Genomic DNA, 23,171 nt, shown 5'->3' with positions numbered 1-23,171 from the left:
TCCCTTACATTCAATGCTATACTCTTTTTGACCAGATGATTTTGTATGTTTTTATTTCTCTTCTCCTTCAGGATTCTTCTTCTTCTTTGGACTTTATATGGCGGTTGGCAACCAACTTTAAGGTGCATTACCACCACCAACTCGACTGAAGTGTGGACCTCAGTTTATCTTTCAATCACCCACGTGGGTATAGGCTCCTAAAAACTGTTGAGAGAGGCTGGGAGAGGCGGGACAAGCGTCACAAATAGAATCAAGTTCTATTTTAGCGCCTGGCTACGCATACGCTCGTTGACGCGCAGGAGCAGTGTGATTGAATAACATGTACGGTGTACATTTATTTTGCAATGCTCGCGCGCGGTGTGGTCAGCATGTTATGTGTAATGGGTTCCTGAGAGGCGCAGCGGTCTAAGGCACTGCATCTCAGTGCAAGAAGCGTCACTGCAGTCCCTGGTTCGTAGGGTGGCACACCCAAAGGGTGGCGCACAATTGGCCCAGCGTCGTCCGGGTTTGGCCTGGGTAGGCCATCATTGTAAACAAGAATTTGTTCGTAACTGACTTGCCTAGTTAAATAACGGTTAAATAAAAATTGTTAAATGTGTAAAAAATTGTTTAAATGGAACTGGGTTATGATCAAGGGCTATGTAGAGGTAGACACATTGGTAGACATATTTTCATAATGCATTGTAGTCAACGGCAAGTGATAACTCAGCACAATGTATCTGCCAATTTTCTCTGTAATGAAAAAAAAAACGGTTTTAGTGATGAACTACAATCACAGAAGGAGTGAAAAGAAGTCTACATATTCCAATTGGTGAACTTCCCCTTTAAGACGGGACACGGTTGTTTCCTTGCTTGCTTGTCGCTTCCTGAATTTAGGTTACGATTGTCTGTGATATAGTGCCATGTAAATCAGATCCTCGATCACAAAGCACGCTATACAAAGATATTGGAGTGACTTTCGCTACCACTAAAAAGTGAAGACAACCATTTGCTGAAGGCTTGCCTTGACACTAACTATGGACTATTTGGTAAGTAAATAATATACCCAGATGCATGTTCTTTCTCTAAGTAGCCTACATGGTATTGAATACATGTACAATTAACGTTAGTTTGAGCCATGTTGCTACCTCCGTGTGTCAAAAAGAATACGAGCAGTAGGTCTGGCTGACAAATGATTTACATTAAAATCATGATGTTTACAGTATTGCTGCAACCTATAGGCTAGTAAAGTGTCTAGAACAGTGGAGTGAGAGAAGTTTGTCTACACAATCATATTGCTTGCCCTGGAGCGCTACAATGTTGCCATCGCTCGCGCATTGTTACAGTGACTATAGCACGTTTCTATTGACTTACTAGTTGAATAACACCCCCGGCATTTATAATTATTTCGAGGTTGAACCTTTTTCAAGTGTGAGGATCATTTTCTTTAGGGTAGTTTTTATTTTGTATATATTCAGAGAGAATAATGTGGCATAAAAACAAATATAAATGAATCTGATATGGAAACCTCAAGCATCTTCCAGAGGTGTTGATTCTTGTGAACAACATTTGGTTTTAACTGCCTCAACAACCATTCATGCTTGTAGGCATAGCCTTCTAGTTGTAGGTTTGTAGGTTTTATAACCCCTGCGTTTGCAGTATAATGCAGGGTGTTATTACATTTGTTCAAGTGAATAATTGGCCAAATACATTATAGAAATGGGGCAAAATTGTCATAAAATGCAGTGTTCTTATTATGGAGTATAGCCATCACTAATGCTGTAGCTTGACAGGTTTTGCCCCAAAAAACTTGCAGGCAATCTCATTTGCAGTGATTGAAGACAAATGAAGGGATGTTTACACTGAGATTTCCACACTGAGCCTCATTGTATTGTACTGTACTACACTGCCTATCATTAGACTTCCTGTTTAGCACAAACATACTATGTGGCTATAGGCTTATATACTGTAATACGGTGGATACAGATATCAGCAGCCACATGTTCGTCTTTGGACATCAGTACCTTCAACACTTTTTTTTTTGCTATGGAACTTAACTTTTTTTTAATCACTTGCACAGCACTGTATTATCTAGGTCATGGTGAATGCAGCCTCCAAACCCAGACACTAAAGGCAAAGAAATTCCCCCCTATTCTGAATTTCATGGATTTGCTCAGTTTTGTAAATTCCCAGAAACCACTCTTCATGTGGTGTGTTGTACTCTACTCTAGGTCAAACCCCGACTGTATTACGGTCGGTCATACAATGAATCCAGTCGACATTAAATGAAAAGAAAAGGAAATGCGACAAAACCACTAAAGTGATTCTGCATAATCAAATTCATAGTACAATGTGGAATGTTATGCATGTTGCTGATTATAAAGGATATTTTCTTAAGTATTGCACACGCTCAGATGTTGGTATTTGACATGATTATTTGTATAAGGTCTAATTTCCATAAGATACAGACCTAAGAATTCATAGAATGTGTTTTCCAAACCAGTGTTGATACTAATGTCATTGAAATCATTGGGTGGACCGCATAACTCCAAACCGTGTTAAAAAATACATTCAAATGTAACTTTTTTGGGGGGGTGGGGGTGGAAAAACACTTCCAGTGTACATTTAAATGACTAAAATCAGATTAAAAAGTATGTAGAAAAGATAATGGGCATCTGTATATTTTTATAATATCATTAATGAGAACTAACAATCACCAAAATAAAAGCTAGACAGTCATGGAGAAGAAAACAATTCCAAAAACAATTAATTTAGGAGTATTGATTTTATTATGTTTGAGCAAAAAAAACAGCATTTAGCCTTGACAAAATGCATTGATCTGCAAGAAATTGGCTTAAAAATGTCTCTACACCGCCAAGATGGGGGGCCTCTAAAAAATATCTCCTAAGTTCAGCCGTGCCTACGGGCCAACCGCAGACATTTCCGCGCCCACCCCCTAAGCCTCTTTTTGATCCAGAAAAAACTCTGTGAGTGTGTGTATGTTATCACACCATTTTCTCCTTGATGTCTTCCATAGCAGTAGCCTCCTCCTCACACCCAGCACATTCCCAGGAGAAATATGACCTCCCTTTGGACACAACAAAGGTCTCCTTACAGAATACGGCTGGCCTGGGAAACCAGGGGCATGGGTGTTTACGCAACAATAGGGAGAACAAAATAGGCGTGAAGGCTGGGCTACAGCACTGCATTGCTCTCCTAATACAAAGATGGCCGGAACAAATGTTTTGTAACAGGCAAAGTAGGTTATTTGAAAAATGTCAGAAAGAAATGTGTTGGATAACTTGGAGCATGTACACTGAGTGTACAAAACATTAGGAACGCCTTCCTAATATTGAGTTGCATCCCCTTTTGCCCTCGGAAAACCCTAAATTAATCGGGGCATGGAATCTAAATGGTGTCAAGCGTTCCACTGGGATGCTGGCCCATGTTGACTCCAATGCTTCCCACAGTTGTCAAGTTGGCTGGATGTCCTGTGGGTGGTGGACCATTCTTGATTCAGATCAGAAACTGTTGAGCATGAAAAACCCTGGCACCTATTACCATACCCCTTTCAAAGGCACTTAAATATTTTGTCTTGCCCATTCACCCTCTGAATGGCACACATACTCCAGTCCATATCTCAATTGTCTCAAGGCTTAAAAGTTCTTCTTTAACCTGTCTCCCCTTCATCTACACTGATAGAAGTGGATTTAACAAGTCACATCAATCAGGGATCATAGCTTTCACCTGGATTCACAAGTCTATGTCAAGGAAAGAGCAGGTTTTCCTAATGTCTCGTACACTCAGTATATGTGGCGAATGGTTCATGTACCTGTTGCATCAGGACTTGCCTTTTGCCCTGAAGCATGATGACAAAATGTAATCACTCCAGTTTATGGAAGATGAAAACTAAGATTTGGCACTGGATGCTCAGCTCTGTCGTCTGTGCTACAGAAGCACTGAACTCAAAGGGTACTACAGCTTTTGCATACATATTTCAGAGTCCTGAGTCCTGACAAAATGTTGTTTTTTTACACTATTTAAGATGGACAGTGAAGCCTAATCTTATGATAAGGCATTCAGATAAGCTGCCCATCTGAAACATGGCTGGTCACATGGTATGGTTCTTTCGTTGCTCCCGACTCTGCTCTACTTGTCTAACCTTGGCAAACCTGTCGTAGAGCATGTTACACAGACAAGTGGACTGAGCAACTGTCGTCAGGGGGTGTATTGTCATTGAAAAGCAAAGCTTCTATTCAGGTTCATTCATTGTCGAATTTGGGTTTGTCATTATGCAAAGACATAAAGGCTCCGTCTGTAAAATGTCAGTACTCTTTATTACGTAAACCTTTTGTTAATGTCATACTGTTGCTATTTTGTTTGCTGTGACTTTACTAGACCTGGAATGATGTGCTTCCACTTACGCAATTAGTCATTCAGTCAATTAAAGCCTACATTTCAAACAAAGTACCTCAGTGTTTGCATTGCAAACAAATACTTTTGAGTTTAGCATGGTTAGTTTGCATGATGTCATGGGAATGCATCACCAGTATGTTATATATCCCCACCAAAGCATTATGTGATGTTAGTTCCAGTGGTTATGAATAGTGGTTGTGTAAGTTTACGGTCCTATGGACCTTAAGCTTATCTCTATTTGATTATGTGAACCTTTTATGGATACAATCTTTTTTTTGTGTTATCAAGCAGACAAGCATAGTGTTGTAAAAACCAGTGATCTAGAGAGAATAGATGTGCTCATCTTTACAGCTTCATAAAATTAATGACATTATGCCTATTTCCTGTTCATTTGTCAAATGCAAATATGATACGAGCAGTTAGTCAATAATCCACACCTAAAACAGTGTATTTCTCTTACATGCTGTGCTTTGTATTTGGAGTACATTAGTGACACTTCTTTCAATGTTCACAGATAGCGATGAGCTTTTAAGTCGATTTGATAACGAACTTTTTCAGTCGCATGTTATTGCACTTTCTCTGTACTATAATTTGTTTGGAGAGGAAAGGTTTCTCCTATCCATTGGTTACATATGTTATGTCGAATGGTTGATAGGGGCAGAGTTTAGTCAGCTGACTCTTATTCCACCTCCTCACCTGGTCCTGGTTCAGGAATATTAGCTATATGTCAGTCCTAGTCACGTTCTCTCTCTCTCTCTCTCTCTGACCAAATTTCACAACTGCAATTGTGTCACGTTTCCACAGCAATTGAAATCTAATCAGAAGTAGACTTGTTATTGCTTGTTGGGCATTGTATTCCCACTTTCACAAATGTTTAGTTGACAGATGGTGTGTGGAACTGTATATGATGGAAAGTGTGGTGAACATGTCAATTGATTACAAGGTAGGCAAATTGCATTGTAATATGTGTGTTGTGACTTTTCCATTAACATTTTGTGCATGGGATGTGAAGCTGCTACGAGTACTCATGTGAATAATTGACTATGATGTGCGGGGACAGTCAGTGTCTCTGATGTCCATGTTGGGACATGTTTCTGTCTCGCACTATTTTGATCATATAAGGGGAAAATATTCAACCCAAAGCAAGACACTGTAGGATAAAAGCTTTACTTTTGTATGATCTTTAAAACAAAGTATATATTTTTTTAGCCATGACCATATTTTCCTTTTCTCAGCAGTTTTATCTATATGCATGTGTAGTCCTTGGAATCCTCCATAAAATCCTTACACGTTGCATAGCAGTGCAGATGGATCTGCAACTGTTAGACCATTGTTAATTTGCAATGTAATCTCTCTCTGTTTCTAGAGTGCCTTGGAGGTGTACAAGGAGATGCTGTTGCTCTACCTGGAGGAAGGCAGGCGGCTTGTGAACACCAACTGTGAGGCGTTGGAACCATGGCAGATCATTGGAGCCACTCTCATATCTACCTTAGGAGCAGTCTGGGTCAAAGGCTTCCTGTTTCAGCAAGAAAGTACGTTTTCAGATTCAGTAATGAGGCATGTGTTTATTATATGCATGGATAAAAAGTGACGTGGGTGTTTTTGTGTTCTACATTATGGAGAGTTTTTTTTGGGGGGGGGGGGGGGGGGTTTATTCAGACTGCTGCTTCATGATTCTTTACCAGTCTGAGTAAGTGTGCACTTGTTCACTTCCTCTCATGGATTTAAAAGGACTGGCGCAATAATATGCTTTAAACTCTCTCTAGCTCATGCTTACGTCAATCCAATGCTTGAAAATGTGTTGGGTGAAGTGCTCAAGTGTAGGCTGGTAGAGAATTTAGATGCAGGGAAAGGTGTCAGCATTAAAACACCCAGAGTAGAATTTGAAGTATGGCAGGGATTGACTTTAAGGTCTGAAAGGCACAGGAGTATTTTGGGGTTGCCTGAAGATTATGGTTACTTGTTTGAAGTAGCTATTTTTGGCTACTCACAGAGGAGGAATCAGAAAAACCAGATTTTGAGAATTCATTCCTTTTTGGTTGTTATCAGTAAAAATCCCCTGCTCAATGGGAGCAGGCTCAACTTGTACAACTGCTCAGATCACTTATCCAGGGCAATAGGGCAACCCTTATTGTCAATCCCCAACCTCAGAGCAGGCTCAACTTGCACAACTGCACTTATCACTTGCCCTGAGCAATAGGGCAACCCTTAATGTCAATCCCTGTGTGGCCTTGAATACTTATTCCTGATACAATTGTGAGCAAAGATCAGCTGACAAAACAATCTCTGTGATCAGTTAAAGCACTTTAAGGAGAGTGGTTTTTGGTTTAATCAGAGGTGTGCTGGCCAGCAATTTTAAATAACTTTGAACTTTAGTTGCTATTTTTCTTCTTGCTCCAAACTTCAGTTTGGCTCTCTTTTGTACAGTACATGTGTTTTACAGCTATTACAAGTGACATAGAGCCATGTCAGACATTTGTGTTCCCACTGATGTTTTGTGCGTTTTCTAGAATTCCACAGATTAGTGATATTCATATTCCAAATCAGGGGAAATTACAATTCGTTTTTTTTTGTTGTTGATGGCATTAACTGGCTGTACACATAATCTCATTTGGCAGGATTGTTGGCAAGAAACGGTGTTCCAGTATTAGCTTGTGGGCCAGCTGTTTGGCCTTTTTGATTTGTCTGCCATCTCTAATCAGCTGTTTTTATTAATCAAAAAGTCCCCATTGAATTCAGCTTGTGGTTTTCTCCCGTGCTCATCTAGCATTCTTTCAACACAATCGTCTCTTTCTTTGTTGCTTAATAGCCCTGACATCCCGAATCAAGAAGCAGTGCTTTCGACTCATCAGAAAAATACCCTTTGTTGGCGCGGCAGTAAGTTTCAAGCGGTTATTTTGTTCCTCTATTCTACAGATGTGCTCGTACTCTTCCTTGTCTAGTGTGGGATGAGTCACTCACTAAAGACTGAGTGTCGGCATTAGGGCGAGGGGGGGGGGGGGGGGTGAAACCTTTGACACAGTTTACATCATGGATTTGTGATAATGCTGGGTTACTATTGGTCATTACTGTCTAACCTAACGGAATGACTAAACTGTATTTGGATTCAACTGAAGAGTGTGAATAGGCTACACTTTAATCAGATGGGTATATTCACATAACTGATTTTGCATATCTTATTTTAAATGCTCTCTTGCCACAAATACTAGCCCAGATCTTCCTGGTACGCTATCACCCAGTGTTGTAGTACTCGAGACCACATTTTGAGTGTCTCGGTCTTGTGTCGGATACATTTGTACTCGGCCTTGACTCTGTCTCGGGCAGTGAGGACTATTTATTCCCAAAACCAGCGGAGTTAAAAAAAAAAACTCATAATTATCAGATTCCATTCAGTAAGCGCATAAATGCGTGTAGTCCGACGTTGTAAATAATAATTTATTCTTAACTGACTTGCCTAGTCAGGTCAAATAAAGGTTAAATAAAAACGATAATAAAGAAACTTATTTGCCAGGTCAAATGTATTCACTCCTTTCTTTAAACATGAATACCTGCAGTCGCCGTATACCCACTTTTTTACGGGCATTGCGTATACTCCTTAATCCCCACTGATACGTATCAAAGTGGCGTAGTGGAAGTATACGATTTATCAATTATGTAGTACAATCGAGAAATCATGTGCAAAGTAGACTACACAATCGCACAGCAAATGAAATATATTCACATGCGTGCCGCACTCAGCCTTGTTTCAGCAGAATATAATCTGCAGGCAGAGCGCACAGCTCTCAACTGGTTTTGGCATGGAGCAGCTCACAGAAGAATGATATTGGTAGCCGGTAGGTAGGAAAAACGTTTAAATTCATGTTATCTACCACTAAATGTTAACTAAGGCAACAATGGGTATGCAAACCAGGTATTGAGAAAGTTTGATCAGTAGTCTTGGTTAGTGGGCTATTTGTGTTGCGCAATTCAGTCATCATGACCTGTTTGCATCAGGGGTGTACATTATTATTTTCCCAGTCCTCGAAAAATAGTCTCTTGATGTGGTTTAAGAATTGTTGTGGATGTCACATAAAAAAGGTGGGGTTTTGAGAGTGCGACTCTGAAAAAATATATGAAAACTAATTTGTAAAACAAAAACTGGAAAACACACAGGGTGCCTTTCCTTCGCTGGGCAGTCCGTTTGGGATTTTTTTAATGTACAATTTGAATATACCTACTTCTCCAGGCACCACTACCCTGCATAGGGCTGATGGAAAGACAGCAGTCACACATAGCATGATGTTAAATGATAAACAGTCCATTCACTCGGACATAATAAACCAGTGTGGGTCCCAATCATAAGAATATAAAACACACAACCATTCGGCTAAGCGTTTCCTAATCTAAATGTGCAACTATTACTTCCCATTGCAAAACATATTTCATGTTTAGCACACAGTGACCTAAAGTTTAAATGCAACAGTGTTTCACACAAGTTATTTTCAAAGATATGACTAATGGCAAGCGAGCTCCAATACAAAAACACAGGAATGTCCTTGTCCTTCAACATTTTTTTTTTCACCATTCTGAATGTCTTAAGAATCCTTATGTTCTTCTGAATTTTGAACACAGAAATACTGGACATTTTAGACTCTTATGGTGGTGCTTTGACAATTACAATCATGGTCTTGAATTTGACTTTTTCTGGTCTCGGAACCCTTGTCCCCCTCCCGGTCTTGACTCTGTCTCACCTACTCCTCCGGTCTTGACTCAGATTTAATTTACACCAATCTTGGTCTGGAACTGGTCTTGCTTTAGTTGGTCTCGAACACAACACTGCTATCACCTCTACTTTCACAAAAACAACTAGCCAGTTTTGATTGCTTTCATTGATTTTTCAATATTTTAGATAAGTTGTCAATGCCAGAGTGTTGTAGCCTAGACATTCTCAATGCCATAATGGGTCACTGCTTCTAGGAAATGGTTTGTGTTGTCTGAGCAGTGATGTGTGTAATGTGACTGACTCCGTGTGTCTTTGTGACAGATCCAGACCCAGCTGAACAAGGCCCTGGATGACATGTCTGTCAGTCTTTGCACACTGAAGGAGGGCATGAACTACACCAAACAGCTGCCTGAACAAGGGCTAACCCAAGCTGAAGTTCTAGACAGGATCAGCGAGTACGAAACACTGAGTAAGTGGCTGAGAGTTATCCCAGGGCATGTTCTGGAGTGCTTTGTTTCTTTGTAGTTAAATGGGGCCGATGACCTACAGTGCCCTACTGCCCTAATATGTTTTGTATTGACTAGATCCTAGAAAATGAAACATAATCTAAGTTTCCATCCAATTGGTGACAGATTTTCATGCAATAATTCAACAATCTTTTCCCACCAGAGATGTGTTTCCATAAAAGGCTGTGCGTGATGACACAGTGCACTTAAAAGTACCTTTTGCGGTTATATTCCCAAGTACCAAATCAAATTTTTTTTTAATGAAAAATGGGTTTCCATTGCATTTTTAATTCTACTGATGGTTTTCTCACAATTGTTGTGTAATATAGCAAGTGTGCCCGTTCTGGTATTGGCACGTGTGCTCACACTGTTGGCTAGAGCGCACATATAGCCTAAATGATCACATTATTATGTCTGTAGCCTAACAAACTGCATGCTTTCCCAACGAGTGGTAGTGGGAGGACCACACAACATGTCATAATGTGAATCCAAGTTTACTTCGATATGATGGTTATTATATCAAGATATGCGCATAAAAGCATTTTCACCTACATTTTTCGCATAATGCATTTTACAGACAAATAGATCCCACCTTGTCTATAGCGTGTTTTGTCAACATTTTTCAGGCCTGTCATTATTATTTTTTTGTTATACAACATGTACTTTACTCACATAAAGAGTTTGGATGGATACCTGGTTAATTAAAAAGTTGCTTTGGCAAGTTCTAGACTGCCTTTTTTTTTTTCTTCTGTGGAGCCATAATGCAATTTAATGACAATATTATGGAGCCAATGACCTACAGTGCCTTTTTGTATTGACTACTTTTATCCTAGAATATGTGACATGTGTGCCAGGGTGTTTTTTAGCATATTTAATTTTTTAAAATTTGTAGTTGATGTGGAGTTACAGTATATAGTTGTTTCCTGAGGCATTGTTGTTGTCTGCTCTTCACAGATGAAGTGGATTGGGAGAATGGACGAGTGTCCGGTGCAGTGTACTGGGGAGATCAGACACTTACCAAACTTTTGGTGAAGGTATGTCTAGTCCGCAAACCAACCGTTTTTGTCTCGTTAAACTTCTGTGTGTAGTATTCTGAGTAATACGTTTTCCCGAAATACGTGGAATTTAGAGCTCATACTACAGTCGGAATATGCCTTGTTGTTTTGTATGACAAATCCCATATCTTACTGATTCCTTTTGATATTCTTCCTCTTGTCGCTAGGTGTATGGAGACTTTGCATGGAGCAACCCACTTCACCCAGACATCTTTCCTGGTGTGAGGAAGATGGAGGCAGAGGTTGTAAGAATGACGTGTACCCTCTTCAACGGTGGGCCCAACACTTGTGGCACAGTGAGTTTACCTTCAGTACTTCCACAAGACTCACTGACCCAGGGCTTGGGAAATGTTCTACTTGAGAGAATAATCAAAACCTATTCACTGGCACATTCTGAACACGGATTGTTCCTTGTTGTTTCTGCTTTGTTCAGGTCACCTCTGGAGGAACTGAAAGCATATTGATGGCATGCAAGGCGTACAGAGACATGGCCTATGAGCGCGGTGTGAAACATCCTGAAATGTAAGTTCACTGTCAAAATGTAGCCTCCAGATTCTTTTTCTTTGAACTTTCACACCAGATGACCTCAGAACAAGCTTGATTTGCATTGTTGAGATGTTGTCTGTCTCATAAATGGTAATATCACCTGTGAAATACATTTTATATAGTACTGGGAATCATTTGTGTTGTATTTCCTCCCCTAATCTTGCAGCATAGCACCAGTCAGTGTCCATGCCGCCTTTGACAAAGCAGCAAACTACTTTGGAATGAAGCTTGTTCACATCCCCCTGGACAAAAATACATTGAAAGTGGATGTTAAGGTGTGAATATGTATTAGTTCCTGTACAAATGGTTATTCTAAAGAATAAATTCAATCGGTGCTCAACATGCGCTGAAAAGGTCAGAGTAAATGTTGGTGTACAAATTCCCAATTGAACTGTAGCCTAGATCCCAGCCTACTCTAGGTAACGAGAGCATGGTGTGATGTATATGGCACTTCCGTTACTGACTGGGGATCACATCCTCATTTTGGACTGTTCAAGATGAACATTTCAGACATGACCGCAGTAGTTACAAAAAACATGGTGGCAACAACTAGAATTACTCGTTCTTAGTGAGTGTAGATGAGACTTATCATCACCATAATCATTTGTCTTAAAGCAATATTGTGACACCTTCAACTTGTTTTGTATAGGCGATGAGGAGAGCTATCAGCAAGAACACAGCCATGCTTGTATGTTCCGCACCCCAGTTCCCGCATGGAATCATTGATCCTATTGAGGAAGTAGGAAAGGTAAATTGTCTCATTGTTATGTACTTGTAAAAGGTAAGTAAGTAAGGTAAGTAAGTTTTTTTTTTTGGGGGGGGGGGGGGGGGGGGTAATACTTAAAGGCCCAGTGCAGTAATGTTCCTGTGTTTTATATATATTTTCACACTAGGAGGTTGGAATAATACTGTGAAAGGCTGTTTTGAAAAGGCCGCCTGAAATTTCAGCCTATTTTGGTGGGATGGAGTTTTGGCCTTTCATGGCGACATCCCCCTATGGTAAATTAGTTAGGAGTTCCCAACCTCTCTGCCGATAACAGCAAATTTTCAGTTTTCCACTTCCCACTCAGACTACTCCCACATAGTTGTAGCAAAATTATCGCTTGAGAAATTACTCTTTGCTAAAAAAAATAGTTATATATATTTTTTTTATTTTTTTCTTGAAAACAATCACAGTAAGGTACTTAATGTTACCCAGAAATAATTTGATATTGAACCAAAAATGTCTGCATTGAATCTTTAACATTAATTTGTTTGTATACCTGTGTACTGTAGTAACACTGTAATAACAACATTGTTGTAGCATAGTAATTTACATGAAATTACCTAATCCATCCCACATGGTGTTTTTCAGCTGGCTTTAAAGTACAACATCCCTTTGCATGTGGATGCTTGTTTGGGAGGGTTTCTCATCGTGTTCATGGCCAAAGCCAATTACCCACTGGCTCCCTTTGACTTCAGGGTAAAGGGTGTGACCAGTATATCTGCAGACACACACAAGGTAAGAGGGTGTGGATCCCAGGCTGTCTTACCAAACATTTTGTCCTTCTTGATTTTCGATCATAAGATGCTCATTGTTCCATAGACTTGTCGTTTAACCGGTTATGGTGTTGACTAAGAATAGTTTTTTTGATCTACCTCTACTCTCCAGTATGGCTACGCCCCTAAAGGTTCATCAGTGATCCTGTATAGTGACAAGAAGTACAGGCACTACCAGTACTTTGTGGCTCCAGACTGGCAAGGGGGCATCTATGCGTCCCCATCAGTGGCAGGATCTCGGCCAGGCGGTATCATCGCAGCGTGCTGGGCTACCATGATGCACATGGGAGAGGATGGCTACATAAAGGCCACCAAGAAGATAATTGATACTGCACGTACCATCAAGACAGAGTAAGAGACTCATCTTTTACTGCAGTCTTTATCAGCAGAACCTTGATTTCTGGCTTTCTCACTGAACAAGACTTGGATGTATGGTAAAGCGAGACTATTATAGGTACAATCTGAAACATTATGGTAGTTTTTCTCATCAAGATATTTAACATTTTAGTAATTTAGCAGACGCTCTAATCCAGAGCGATTTTACAGGAGCAATTAGGATTAATTGCCTTGCACAAGGGCACATTGACAGATTTTTTTTTTTTCTTCGCCTAGTTGGGCAGGGATTCGAAATAGGGACCTTTCAGTTTGCTGGCCCAACACTCTTAACTGCTAGGCTACCTGTATTGATATTATTTTTGTTGATTCCTAATCCGTCTGTCAACCTATATATAAAATGTTGTTAAATTTGACTGTTTATAAGAGCTCTTGGCAGGCACATTGTGATCTCACTATTTTTGGATGAGATAAAAATGTTTTGTTTTTGTTTATTTCCGGACAGAATCCGTAAGATAAATGGGGTGTTTGTGTTTGGAGACCCTGAAGTGTCCGTGGTGGCAATAGGCTCTGACGTCTTCGACATTTTTCGTTTATCCAACGCACTGACTTCAAAGGGTTGGAATCTCAACATGCTACAGTATCCATCCAGGTATGTTTTCCTCGCCTTTTTCTCATCTTTGAAATTCAGTCATACTTATCAGTTATAATGTATAGATTTCATAGAATATTGACTATGCACTTTATTTTGAAGTAATACCAGCAAGCAAAGACATCAATCAATTCATGTTGAATTTTTTTTTTTAAGTCCTTTTGTGTTTTTAAACAAAATTATCTTTCCTATCACAGCATCCATATCTGTTGTACTGTACTGCACACACATGAAGGTGTGGCCAAACAGTTAATCAGTGACATCAAAGAGCAGGTGGCTGTCATTTTGAAAAACCCCAATGAGAAGACCACTGGAATGGTGATTGTTAATGCTGACACTGGAATACACTACACAGCAGTGCACCATATTAATCCATTTATTTTATGTTGTAGAAATTGGATAAATGGCTCTACATTCATGTGTTCATGTTCTAGGGAGCAATCTATGGCATGGCCCAGTCCATCCCTGACAGATCCATGGTGACCGAGATCTCCCGAGGCTTCTTGGACTGCCTCTACAGCACAGAGGAGCCCAAGTCGTCTCAGCCTCAGAAGACCCATATGAATGGCAACGGCAAGGCCCACTGAGTCAGGAGTAGGCTGGCTGTGGCCTGGACACACACCTGGGTCATGTTCATTAGGGAACATAATGGTAAGCGTTGTGAAACGTTTTGCAACGGAAAATGAAAAGGAGCGTTTACTGGATAAGCTCAAGTAGTCCCTCCATGATTCAGTCCATTTTCTTCAGGTCGGTGACTAATGAACACGGCCCTGGTTACCAGCCTGCCTCACCTCTGGTCCACCCGCTACATCACTCAACATTTGCCTTATCCTGCCCACCTTTTATCTACCTACTCACCTTTTTTCAGATATGTTCTGAAGCACAAGCCATTGTTTTTAGCTATCGTGAGGAGAATTCTTCAAATATGTAGAAAGTGAAAGCACCTATTGTACAAAAATATATAGAATAGTTGCTCAAACCATTGAGGGGTTTTGGTCTGTTTGTATTAATTGTCCCCCACGATGAAATCAGGGATGGGACTATTGATCTGTCTCCGTACATTCATACGTTAGTCACACGCGATATCTCAGACAGCACTGGCCCGATTTTGACAAAACTTATGTGAATGAAGCATCTGCCGTGATAAAAAAAACACTCAATGCTACTCTTCTGACACCAAATGAGCGATCTGCATGAAACTTAACATGTGGCATCTATGAACTAAGATCTCTCAGCGGAATATTTTCCAGACTAGTACCTAAAACAACATGCCCACTATTGAGTCTAGCTAACCCTCGCAATATTTTGATGGAACTTGGGGGAATTATCTGTCTTTTAGAAAAATTTGTGGTCATACGCACATCCTTAACAACGTAGGGGCTGGGCTAATAAAGAATATGTGTAAAGAACAGGAAAGCCTGCACACTGTTAAAGCTCCCAATTCGCAGCTTTATTCACAATGTTTCGATCCAAAACAGATCTTCATCCAGTCAAACAGACTGAGTGCTCACATCCCAAAATATACACATTTCACCTCACATGACGCATGGTGGGTGTGGAATTAATTCAATTCACTTTTGCGCATAGTCAATCATATAATTAATCCCAGAGGTACTCATGGTCATAAAGGATTAAATGCATACAAATGAAAACATGGGCAACAGTAAAACGATTTGTAAACTGTTGTAATACCCAACCATATGACCATTACATGCAGGTCGTGCAGTGGCTGTAGATATAATTACAATTACCTATTTTTTTTAAAACTACTTGCCTACCTCCTAATAATTTGATATCAATGAGATGGGCACATGTAGTAGTTACAGAAAATCAAATGAGAGCTACCTTTTGCAGCAATTACAGCTGCAAGTCTCTTGGGGTGTCTATTAGCTTGGCACATCTAGCTACTGGGTTTTTTGCCCATTCTGCAAGGCATAACCCTTTTCATTTCACTTCAACAATTTTGACTTTTTGTATATGTCCATTATATGTAATTCAAATAAAAAAATCCACTTAAATTACAGGTTGTAATGCAACAAAATGGGAAAAATGTCAAGGGAGATGAACACTTTTACAAGGCACTGTATTGGCTGATAGCTTACACCCTTATGAGCCCCCCTATCTCTGTGTAACAGGGAATTCCTGTTCCGCCGGCTCCCTATAGGTCTGTGCTAAAGCCAACTCCCTCTTTATCAAAATGTCTTACCCTAGAGATCTAGCATTTACAGAATTACTCATTGGCCCAAGAGAGGCACTACAGTAATCGACTGTATGTACATTAGTCACATGCGATATTTCAGACAACTGCACTGCATCATTTGTGGAGGATGACATGTTCATTGTTGCCTTGTTTAACACCTGATTTACTTAACAAAAAGCACATCTCAATAGGTGGTTCAGGTAAATCATGATATCGCTAAAGGGGGACTTTCCTATTTTTCTCTATTGCGCCTCTACTTTTCCTCAAGCAAGGGAGAGGCTGACTTTTTTTTTTTTTACCCTTTAGTGTGTGTACTTTGGGATATCGCTTTAACAGTAAACAAAAATCGCCAGAGGACATCTTTCATACTCAATGTTCCAGGTACAACAGTGTTTGTCAGTCTCTGATTCATCTACAACAAATAATGGTTTTAACTGAAAAGCACTAATGTCCTAGTGAAATAAATACTTATCCAGTGAACAGGAGGGAGCAATGTTCTCTGCATGTATTTGTAAGGACAACATACTTGAATCTAAGACTTGAGCCCATTTTGAATTTAACATTACCTACCTAGGCTTGTACTATATTGCATATATACATGTATGACTAATTGTGGTCAGTTTGTGGCTATTTGCATCTTTCAGTAATAATTTAGACTGCAAGAAACCCTGGCTGCTGTAACACATGACCTAGTATACTGTACACCGCCACTATGTTATTAAGAATCTGAGACTGCAATCCACTGATCAACATATTCATTACCCCCTCTATTCTTTGAGACAATGGTTTAGCCCTTAATTGAATGGTTTAGACCTGAAATGATCTCAAAGAACAGAATACATACTGAAATATCTTTAGAAGTTGTAAAGTCTCCATCTCAGTTATGTGTTCTTGTAGCTAATTAATTGATTTGGCTTCTAATTTTATCTACCTCAGTTTCTGTTCAATGCAATTGTGTTGCTTGTTCAGTCATTATAGGTCTAAAGAATACCGGAAAAGCCTGCCTCAGTTTTTTTCATATGTAACATTTAAATGTATGGCATTTGATAAACTGCAGTGTTCTTAAAAAAAGCAATAATGGTATAAAACTGTTTGCAAAAAAATAATAAATACTGGATGTACACTTGGTATGCCCCCAAAACACACTTCAAATGATCTTTACATCAAAATGTTCCATGTGCTTTCACATTTGTGTTTGCAGTCAAACTTAAGTGAATATCCACTTTTCTTTCCATGTCTGTAGCTAGGTTTCTATCCAATTGACAACAGATTCATACGAATATTTAAAAAATTAACAAAGAAAATACTGCATGCTCACTTTCCCACCAGTGATGTTTCCACCAAACAGACCTGTTGCGGATAAAACTCATTGCGTGATAACGTAGGGCACAAAACATTTTATTTTTCGCTGAAGTTTATGTACCGACCCCCAAACAAATCTGAAGTTCAATGTGTTTCCATCGCAATCTTCAACTCTACTGACAGTTTTGTCACAAACTGTTGCGTTAATTAGCAAATGTGCCGGCTCTGGTCTTGACACTTCCGCTATAGCCAACAGCTCACAGATAAAGTGCGGGTAGGCTAGTCTACACGATATTATGCATATGAATGTTTTATTTGTCAAGCATCGATTATCATGTTACCAGACTATGACCATCGATATTTAATGGAAAGGAGCATCATGCTCACCGTGCACTTTCACCACGCTGTGCTCACCATTTATTTAATCTGTAATTTAATAAACGGTATGGTTTTCCAAGTCGTAGTGGGAGGACCACACACTATCATCGAGTGACTCAAATTACTTCGATATGATGGTTATTATATTTCTATTTGGCGCATAAAGGCGTTTCCACCGCCATTTCTCTCATCATACATTTTACAGACAAAAAGATCACACCATGCCGAACAAACAAATGATCTGTCGTATTTATAAAATTGTACCGACACTTCCATTTCTTTTGAATACTTTTACTTTACTCACAAAACTGTGGAGGGAAATTTGGTTTGTGTCGTAGATGTTTAACCTTCTGGAGTCATAAAAAGGGAAATAATCTGACAATGTTATAATGATGCGATGGCTTTTAAATCATACAATTTTACTTTTAGCCCAGTCCTGTTGTATAATTCTTAAGCATTGTCTGTGTGACCACTGTTTTTATTCTTATTAATCACTGTGATTTTTCTTATCTGCAACGATTGTGTTTTGGGGTAAATACTAATTTGTGGGTCAATCCTGGTCCTTGAAGGCTTTGATTGGTTTTCTAGCTCAAAATCAATACTTGATTATATAGCAACTATGAAAACCAATAAGACAGGGTGGCCCTCAGACGAGTTGAGGACACTAGCTGGATTACCTGAAAATGTACAGTAAATATAGTAGTTAGTGGAACCATACAGTACCACTGAACAAAAGGGTAAAAGATCTGACAATGTGTAGTTTCTATTTTTTAGGTGGAGCCATCAATGGAGAAATAACCACTAATATGTTGACATTTTTAATAGCCAGGAGTATATTAAATTGCAAAAGAAACAAAGGTAATTTAATGTAAATTGTGATAGTACCTGAATTGCTGCTTAGTGCTTACCCCACCATAGTCTAAATTGTACAGTGTAAATCTTAACAAAGCACCTTGCCCTCAAGGAGGTAGGGTTAAGATCATGCCTTCTGTTATTGTCTAAGGGCATAATCTTCACAGCAATAAATCACATTCACCTGTATGCCTTCAGAGGCCAGATTAATGAGGGCTGTTGGGTAATACCAATGTATAGAATCTCAAAATGTAGATTCTATTTATGTATCGATCAGCCTTATGGATTTGGCTTCGCAACATCAAGTTCAGTAAGGTCCAGTTAATTTATACTGTACATGTAAAATGTTAATTTTAATATCATGAAATGTTTTTGAAAATCTAAAAATATAGTAGCATGAATTTGTAGCTATTTGTATTATTGAGTAGTTTCTTGCTACCCTTCATTATTCCAGAGAAAACCCCGTTGGAAAGCATTTGTTGGCCATGGTTACACTCCTTTCAGCACAACAATTGATTCCAAAATACTTTCAGCACACAGGAAGCTGAGCACCATAACAATTTCAATAAACCTACAACAGCTGTTCCAAGAGATTCATTCAATGTGATAACCTTGTTTTATAATATTATTTCTAGGAGGGGTGAAATATTGAGGCTGACCCCATTTGTCTGTATGCTACACTTTGGACAAATGAATAAACAGACACTTACTGGTTATTCAAACAACTATTTGTCACTAACAAAACATTACACAGGAAAACCATTTCAGACACACAGACCGACAACGTCAGTGTTTTATATAGCAAATATGTTGGAATGAACAAATCGATTTTCCCCAGATTTCAAAGGTTTAGAGTCCGAGCTAAAGTTATATGTACATTAGAAACTTGATTTTACATTACCTGATTCTGCTCAGTTGGGGACAGAGGAATGTTTGATATACAGTATCTATGGTATTTTTTAACCAGGCTAATCACTGGTTGCTAATAAATCCACTTTCCACCAAAGCAATTTTTTAAAAGGTATATTTGGCTTCATCAGTCAAGCAACAAACACCACACCAGCAAAATGTTTGAATTAAAAGTTACCTGTAAACATTAAACATTAATTGGGATTCTGTGATGTAATTTCCTGTTTGATAATTTCCTGTTCCTGTTAAAAGGTTAGTCATCTGAATGAATGTATGGAGAGCGATTAATAGGCAGGCTCTGCTCTGGGTTCCACCACTGAAATTATAAACTGAAATGGCAGCAGGCCACGAGTTGTTTAGAGGACCGATGCTTGGTCAACGAAGGTAGCCAAAGTGATGTCTCTCTGAGAGAGGCCCCCACAGTCGTGTGTGCTGAGTGTGATTTGGACCTGGGGGAAAGGAGAAGATGGAGTGAGGATAAGGATGAGAGACTGCAGGAAAGACATGGTAAATGGAAACCAGAATGACAGGAATGGGTGAGAATGAGACATACAGAGGGACATTTAAATTTTAAAAATGTCAAGTCACAACATACCTTTTACAACGAGTGATGCTAACAGCTTTGTCTATATCTATTTTACCCCAGGCAGTGGGCCTTGGGCAGGGGCTTATTGAAATACCTTGTTGTACACATTAAACCACTCAGGGTGATGGTCCATCTTCTCAGCTTGTAGTGCCACCCTGGACATGAAACCAAAGGCCTGTGATAAAGTAGCAGATTATACTTCCATGGTCTTATTGTCACAGTCAAGTAATATGCATTGTATAGCCTACAGCCATTTATTAGCAAATTTTGTATTTTGTTTGACGTCACATGGTCAGAAAATAATCTGTGCCTGTATTCAAAAAGTATCTCAGAGTAGGAGTGCTGATCTAGCTAGGATCAGTGATGACTTTTAGAACATAATGAATAATATAGCATGGACAGAGAGCACCTGATCTTAGATAAAACAGACACTTTATAAATAATGGGCCCTGAGCCCTAGTTTGAGTATATTGTCCAAGCCTATCTGACCTGGTTAAAGTCTTTGAAGATGAACTCTTTGTAGATGGCATCCCTGCCCACAACCTCCACCCATTGGGCGTTCCGTAGCAGGGGGAGTAAGTGGTCCCTCTCCTCCTCACTCAAACCCTGGATTTTACTGGCCTGGAAGAGCAAAGCAAACATTCACCGGATTCCAATGTAAAGGGGGCAGTTGCACAAATGCAAACTGGGATTGGTTACAAAGAAGCCCATCTGGAATCAATAGAGTGTTGCATAGCATTCCCAAGGCCTGTTCATAAGGGTGCAAATGTTACAGAACGTTCAGATAGAAATGTGTTTTGTAGAACAAGACATGTACAATTACCTGTTATGTAGAATTGGGAATTGTGTCAGCTTTATTAATAAAAAAAATTCACCCTAACTGCAAACACCCTGGTTTTCAAAATGGGGGAGGCCTCATTACTTTCTCCATATCGCATAGAATTCCCATAGAGATAGATAGAGGACTCAAGTGCCCAAAAGCCCGTTTTAGGATGGGTCGCGGACTTTCACCATTTTGGAAGTAGTCAACTGGGTGGGACTTCCTATGGGATAAGGAAGGATCACATAATTCCATCCTGGTCACCAGGAGGGCTCAGCCAATGAATTATACTTGTGAGGAAACATTCCATAACTGCAAATGGCAGTAAATGGCCAACCTTGTCTTTATACCTGTTCAAACAACACACTCTATGTGGCAGTGTGCACACTTTCAGTTTGTTTACCAACTCATAGAAGTAGTGGAAGAAGAAAATGGGCCATTTCAAAATGGAGATGGCATCAAAGGCGCTGCCCATGCTCTCAGACACCATAATGGGACAGATATAATGATGCAATGTCTAAGTCTATGGGAATCCCACAGCGCTTCACACATGTGGTATCACATGAGCTTAAAACTCAGTTAATTCTGAAAGGTAAATCAAAAAGGAGGCTTATGTCAGCTGCAGTTGTGAACGGAAAAGGCACAGACTATGGAGTGCAATAATAAGCAAATCACGCATCTTCAACTAATTTGTGTTATAGAATAAAAGGCATGCAACTGAATGAATGAAGGGAGATATTTTTTGAGGATTTGTCAATGCCCCCAAATGAACGTAATGGTGTTGAGCCAACATAGACACAAAGCAAACATGTCACAATGAAGTAGTCGATACTGCTGATAAAGTGGAACGAAGTCAACAGGTATCTTAGCAACAGGCTAATCTGTTCTATCTGAGAAACGCTGACAGATTTTGGGGACAGCACATTGAGCACAGGCATACAATAACCTGAGGCTTCAACCTCATCTCATCCAATGATTGGCTGCATAGAGACTGTTCCTGTCAGGACAATAATATGTTTTATTGCAAAACAACGTATACACTTTAGGTGCCATCTCATGTTATAATATTGAGTTAGTATTCTGTTCGTCAAATATTCTATTTGGCACGATCAAATGATCAATCAACAGTAAAAACTCATATTGCTTCATCTTCAGTATCTATTGAAGACAACGCAGCAACATAACAATACAGTTGGCACTTGGCTATGAGCAGCGCCCTCTGATAAGATTGAAGCAGTTCACTCACCATGGTTTTTGTCTGTTCTCAGAGAGACAGAGGGCTCGGCTTCTGCTCGTTTCACTTGCAGTGAGTCAATCTGCTATTGCAGTTAGCAGCTGGAATGCAAGCTGGGGTCCTGTTTCAGCTGTCCATGCAGAAGCCTGAAGAGAAATGCCCTCTTCTGGTTATACTGCCCAGCTTGTCTTCAGCATGGCAATCATCATAAATCCTCTGCCGTTGCCCATAACAACGCCATTTCTCTAGCCAGTCTTTATGAGGGGAAATTGAAAAGGGCATCCATGTAGGATTATGTTTTCTTCGTGAAAGGATGATCACACATTATGTTCTCATATACAACAGCACTCACTGTAAACAAAAACCACTGAATGATGTCATTCACATGAGTGCAGGATACTAATATTCAATGGTTTACTGCGATGGAGACGTAGACTTAGCTAAATGAGGACCCATATGTCTGAGCGAGTCGACGGTTACCTCTGTCCCACTGTCGTGGTCCAATGCAGGTCAAAGTTTAATGAGTTGCCCTACTGTGAGATGACCCCTGTGAACTCAGCCCTCACGGGGAGCGCTCATGGAAATTAACTAGTTAATGAAATGAACCGACGGAGAGGATGTGACAAGTGATAATGTTAAATGGCTGAATGAGTGTGGGAAATGAATGTGCCGCTTCAGTGGTTTGGTTTGATTTGCACTGCAAAGGATTTGCTAATGTGCATATATTGAGTGGCTAGAACTCGAGGTAGATGGGTAATGGGGGTTGTTGTACTGATAGTGGGTTGTTTGAGCTCTCTTCTTTCCCCCAAATGATATCACCTTAGAATATGGCTCCCTCTCATCTGTATATCCTTTGGCGTAAGACAGACCCTGGGATGGTACACCAATAGAGTCTTAGTACCAACATATCAATGCACACATGTTCATATTGCAATGAGTTTCAAATGTGTGGGTAAAACCTTTAGGTACCATGTACTATGAATAACCCCTTCATAATACGTTATAAGCACACGTACAACTCCTTATGTGACTGTTTATGTTGTCTTATCCCCTCAATCACAACCCAAAGACACTCCAAGCCAAACGAGGGGAACTACTCTGCACGCATGCATACTGCCCTTGAAACACTATTTGTAACTGTCTGTCATAAAGATGAGTGGCA

The 23,171-nt window shown here is 39.7% G+C and overlaps 2 protein-coding genes across 5 annotated transcripts; one reads left to right on the top strand and one right to left on the bottom strand.

The window, feature by feature from the left end:
- The first annotated feature begins 472 nt into the window (after positions 1–472).
- LOC110502271 (sphingosine-1-phosphate lyase 1) lies at positions 473–19,584 on the top strand. Of its 4 annotated transcripts, none has more exons than XR_016490900.1 (15): positions 473–1,028; positions 5,762–5,927; positions 7,205–7,272; positions 9,419–9,566; positions 10,558–10,637; positions 10,826–10,954; positions 11,092–11,180; positions 11,371–11,479; positions 11,854–11,952; positions 12,559–12,705; positions 12,856–13,094; positions 13,582–13,728; positions 13,926–14,046; positions 14,163–14,379; positions 14,476–17,356. XR_016490900.1 is itself a non-coding variant. In XM_021580178.3 (14 exons), the coding sequence occupies exons 1-14, from the start codon at positions 1,017–1,019 to the stop codon at positions 14,313–14,315; spliced, it is 1,707 nt and encodes a 568-aa protein (XP_021435853.2). In that variant the 5' UTR covers positions 473–1,016; the 3' UTR covers positions 14,316–19,584. The 4 variants fall into 4 exon arrangements, 2 of the variants coding, with proteins under 2 accessions (XP_021435853.2, XP_021435852.2); XR_016490899.1 differs by lacking the exon at positions 473–1,028 and adding an exon at positions 5,148–5,338; XM_021580178.3 differs by having other exon boundaries at positions 14,163–19,584.
- Positions 19,223–22,316, bottom strand: LOC110502272 (pterin-4 alpha-carbinolamine dehydratase/dimerization cofactor of hepatocyte nuclear factor 1 alpha). The gene is made up of 4 exons (XM_021580179.3): positions 22,022–22,316; positions 20,445–20,576; positions 20,050–20,130; positions 19,223–19,818 (listed from the first exon to the last, which is right to left on the bottom strand). The coding sequence occupies exons 1-4, from the start codon at positions 22,022–22,024 to the stop codon at positions 19,726–19,728; spliced, it is 309 nt and encodes a 102-aa protein (XP_021435854.1). The 5' UTR covers positions 22,025–22,316; the 3' UTR covers positions 19,223–19,725.
- Between the last annotated feature and the right edge of the window lie 855 nt (positions 22,317–23,171).

Source organism: Oncorhynchus mykiss, chromosome 23 (assembly GCF_057628025.1).
Source record: "Oncorhynchus mykiss isolate SJ-2025 chromosome 23, ASM5762802v1, whole genome shotgun sequence".
Lineage (NCBI taxonomy): Eukaryota > Metazoa > Chordata > Actinopteri > Salmoniformes > Salmonidae > Oncorhynchus > Oncorhynchus mykiss.
Note: the sequence above shows the minus strand (reverse complement) of the source record. Positions and strands in the feature narration are given on the sequence as shown.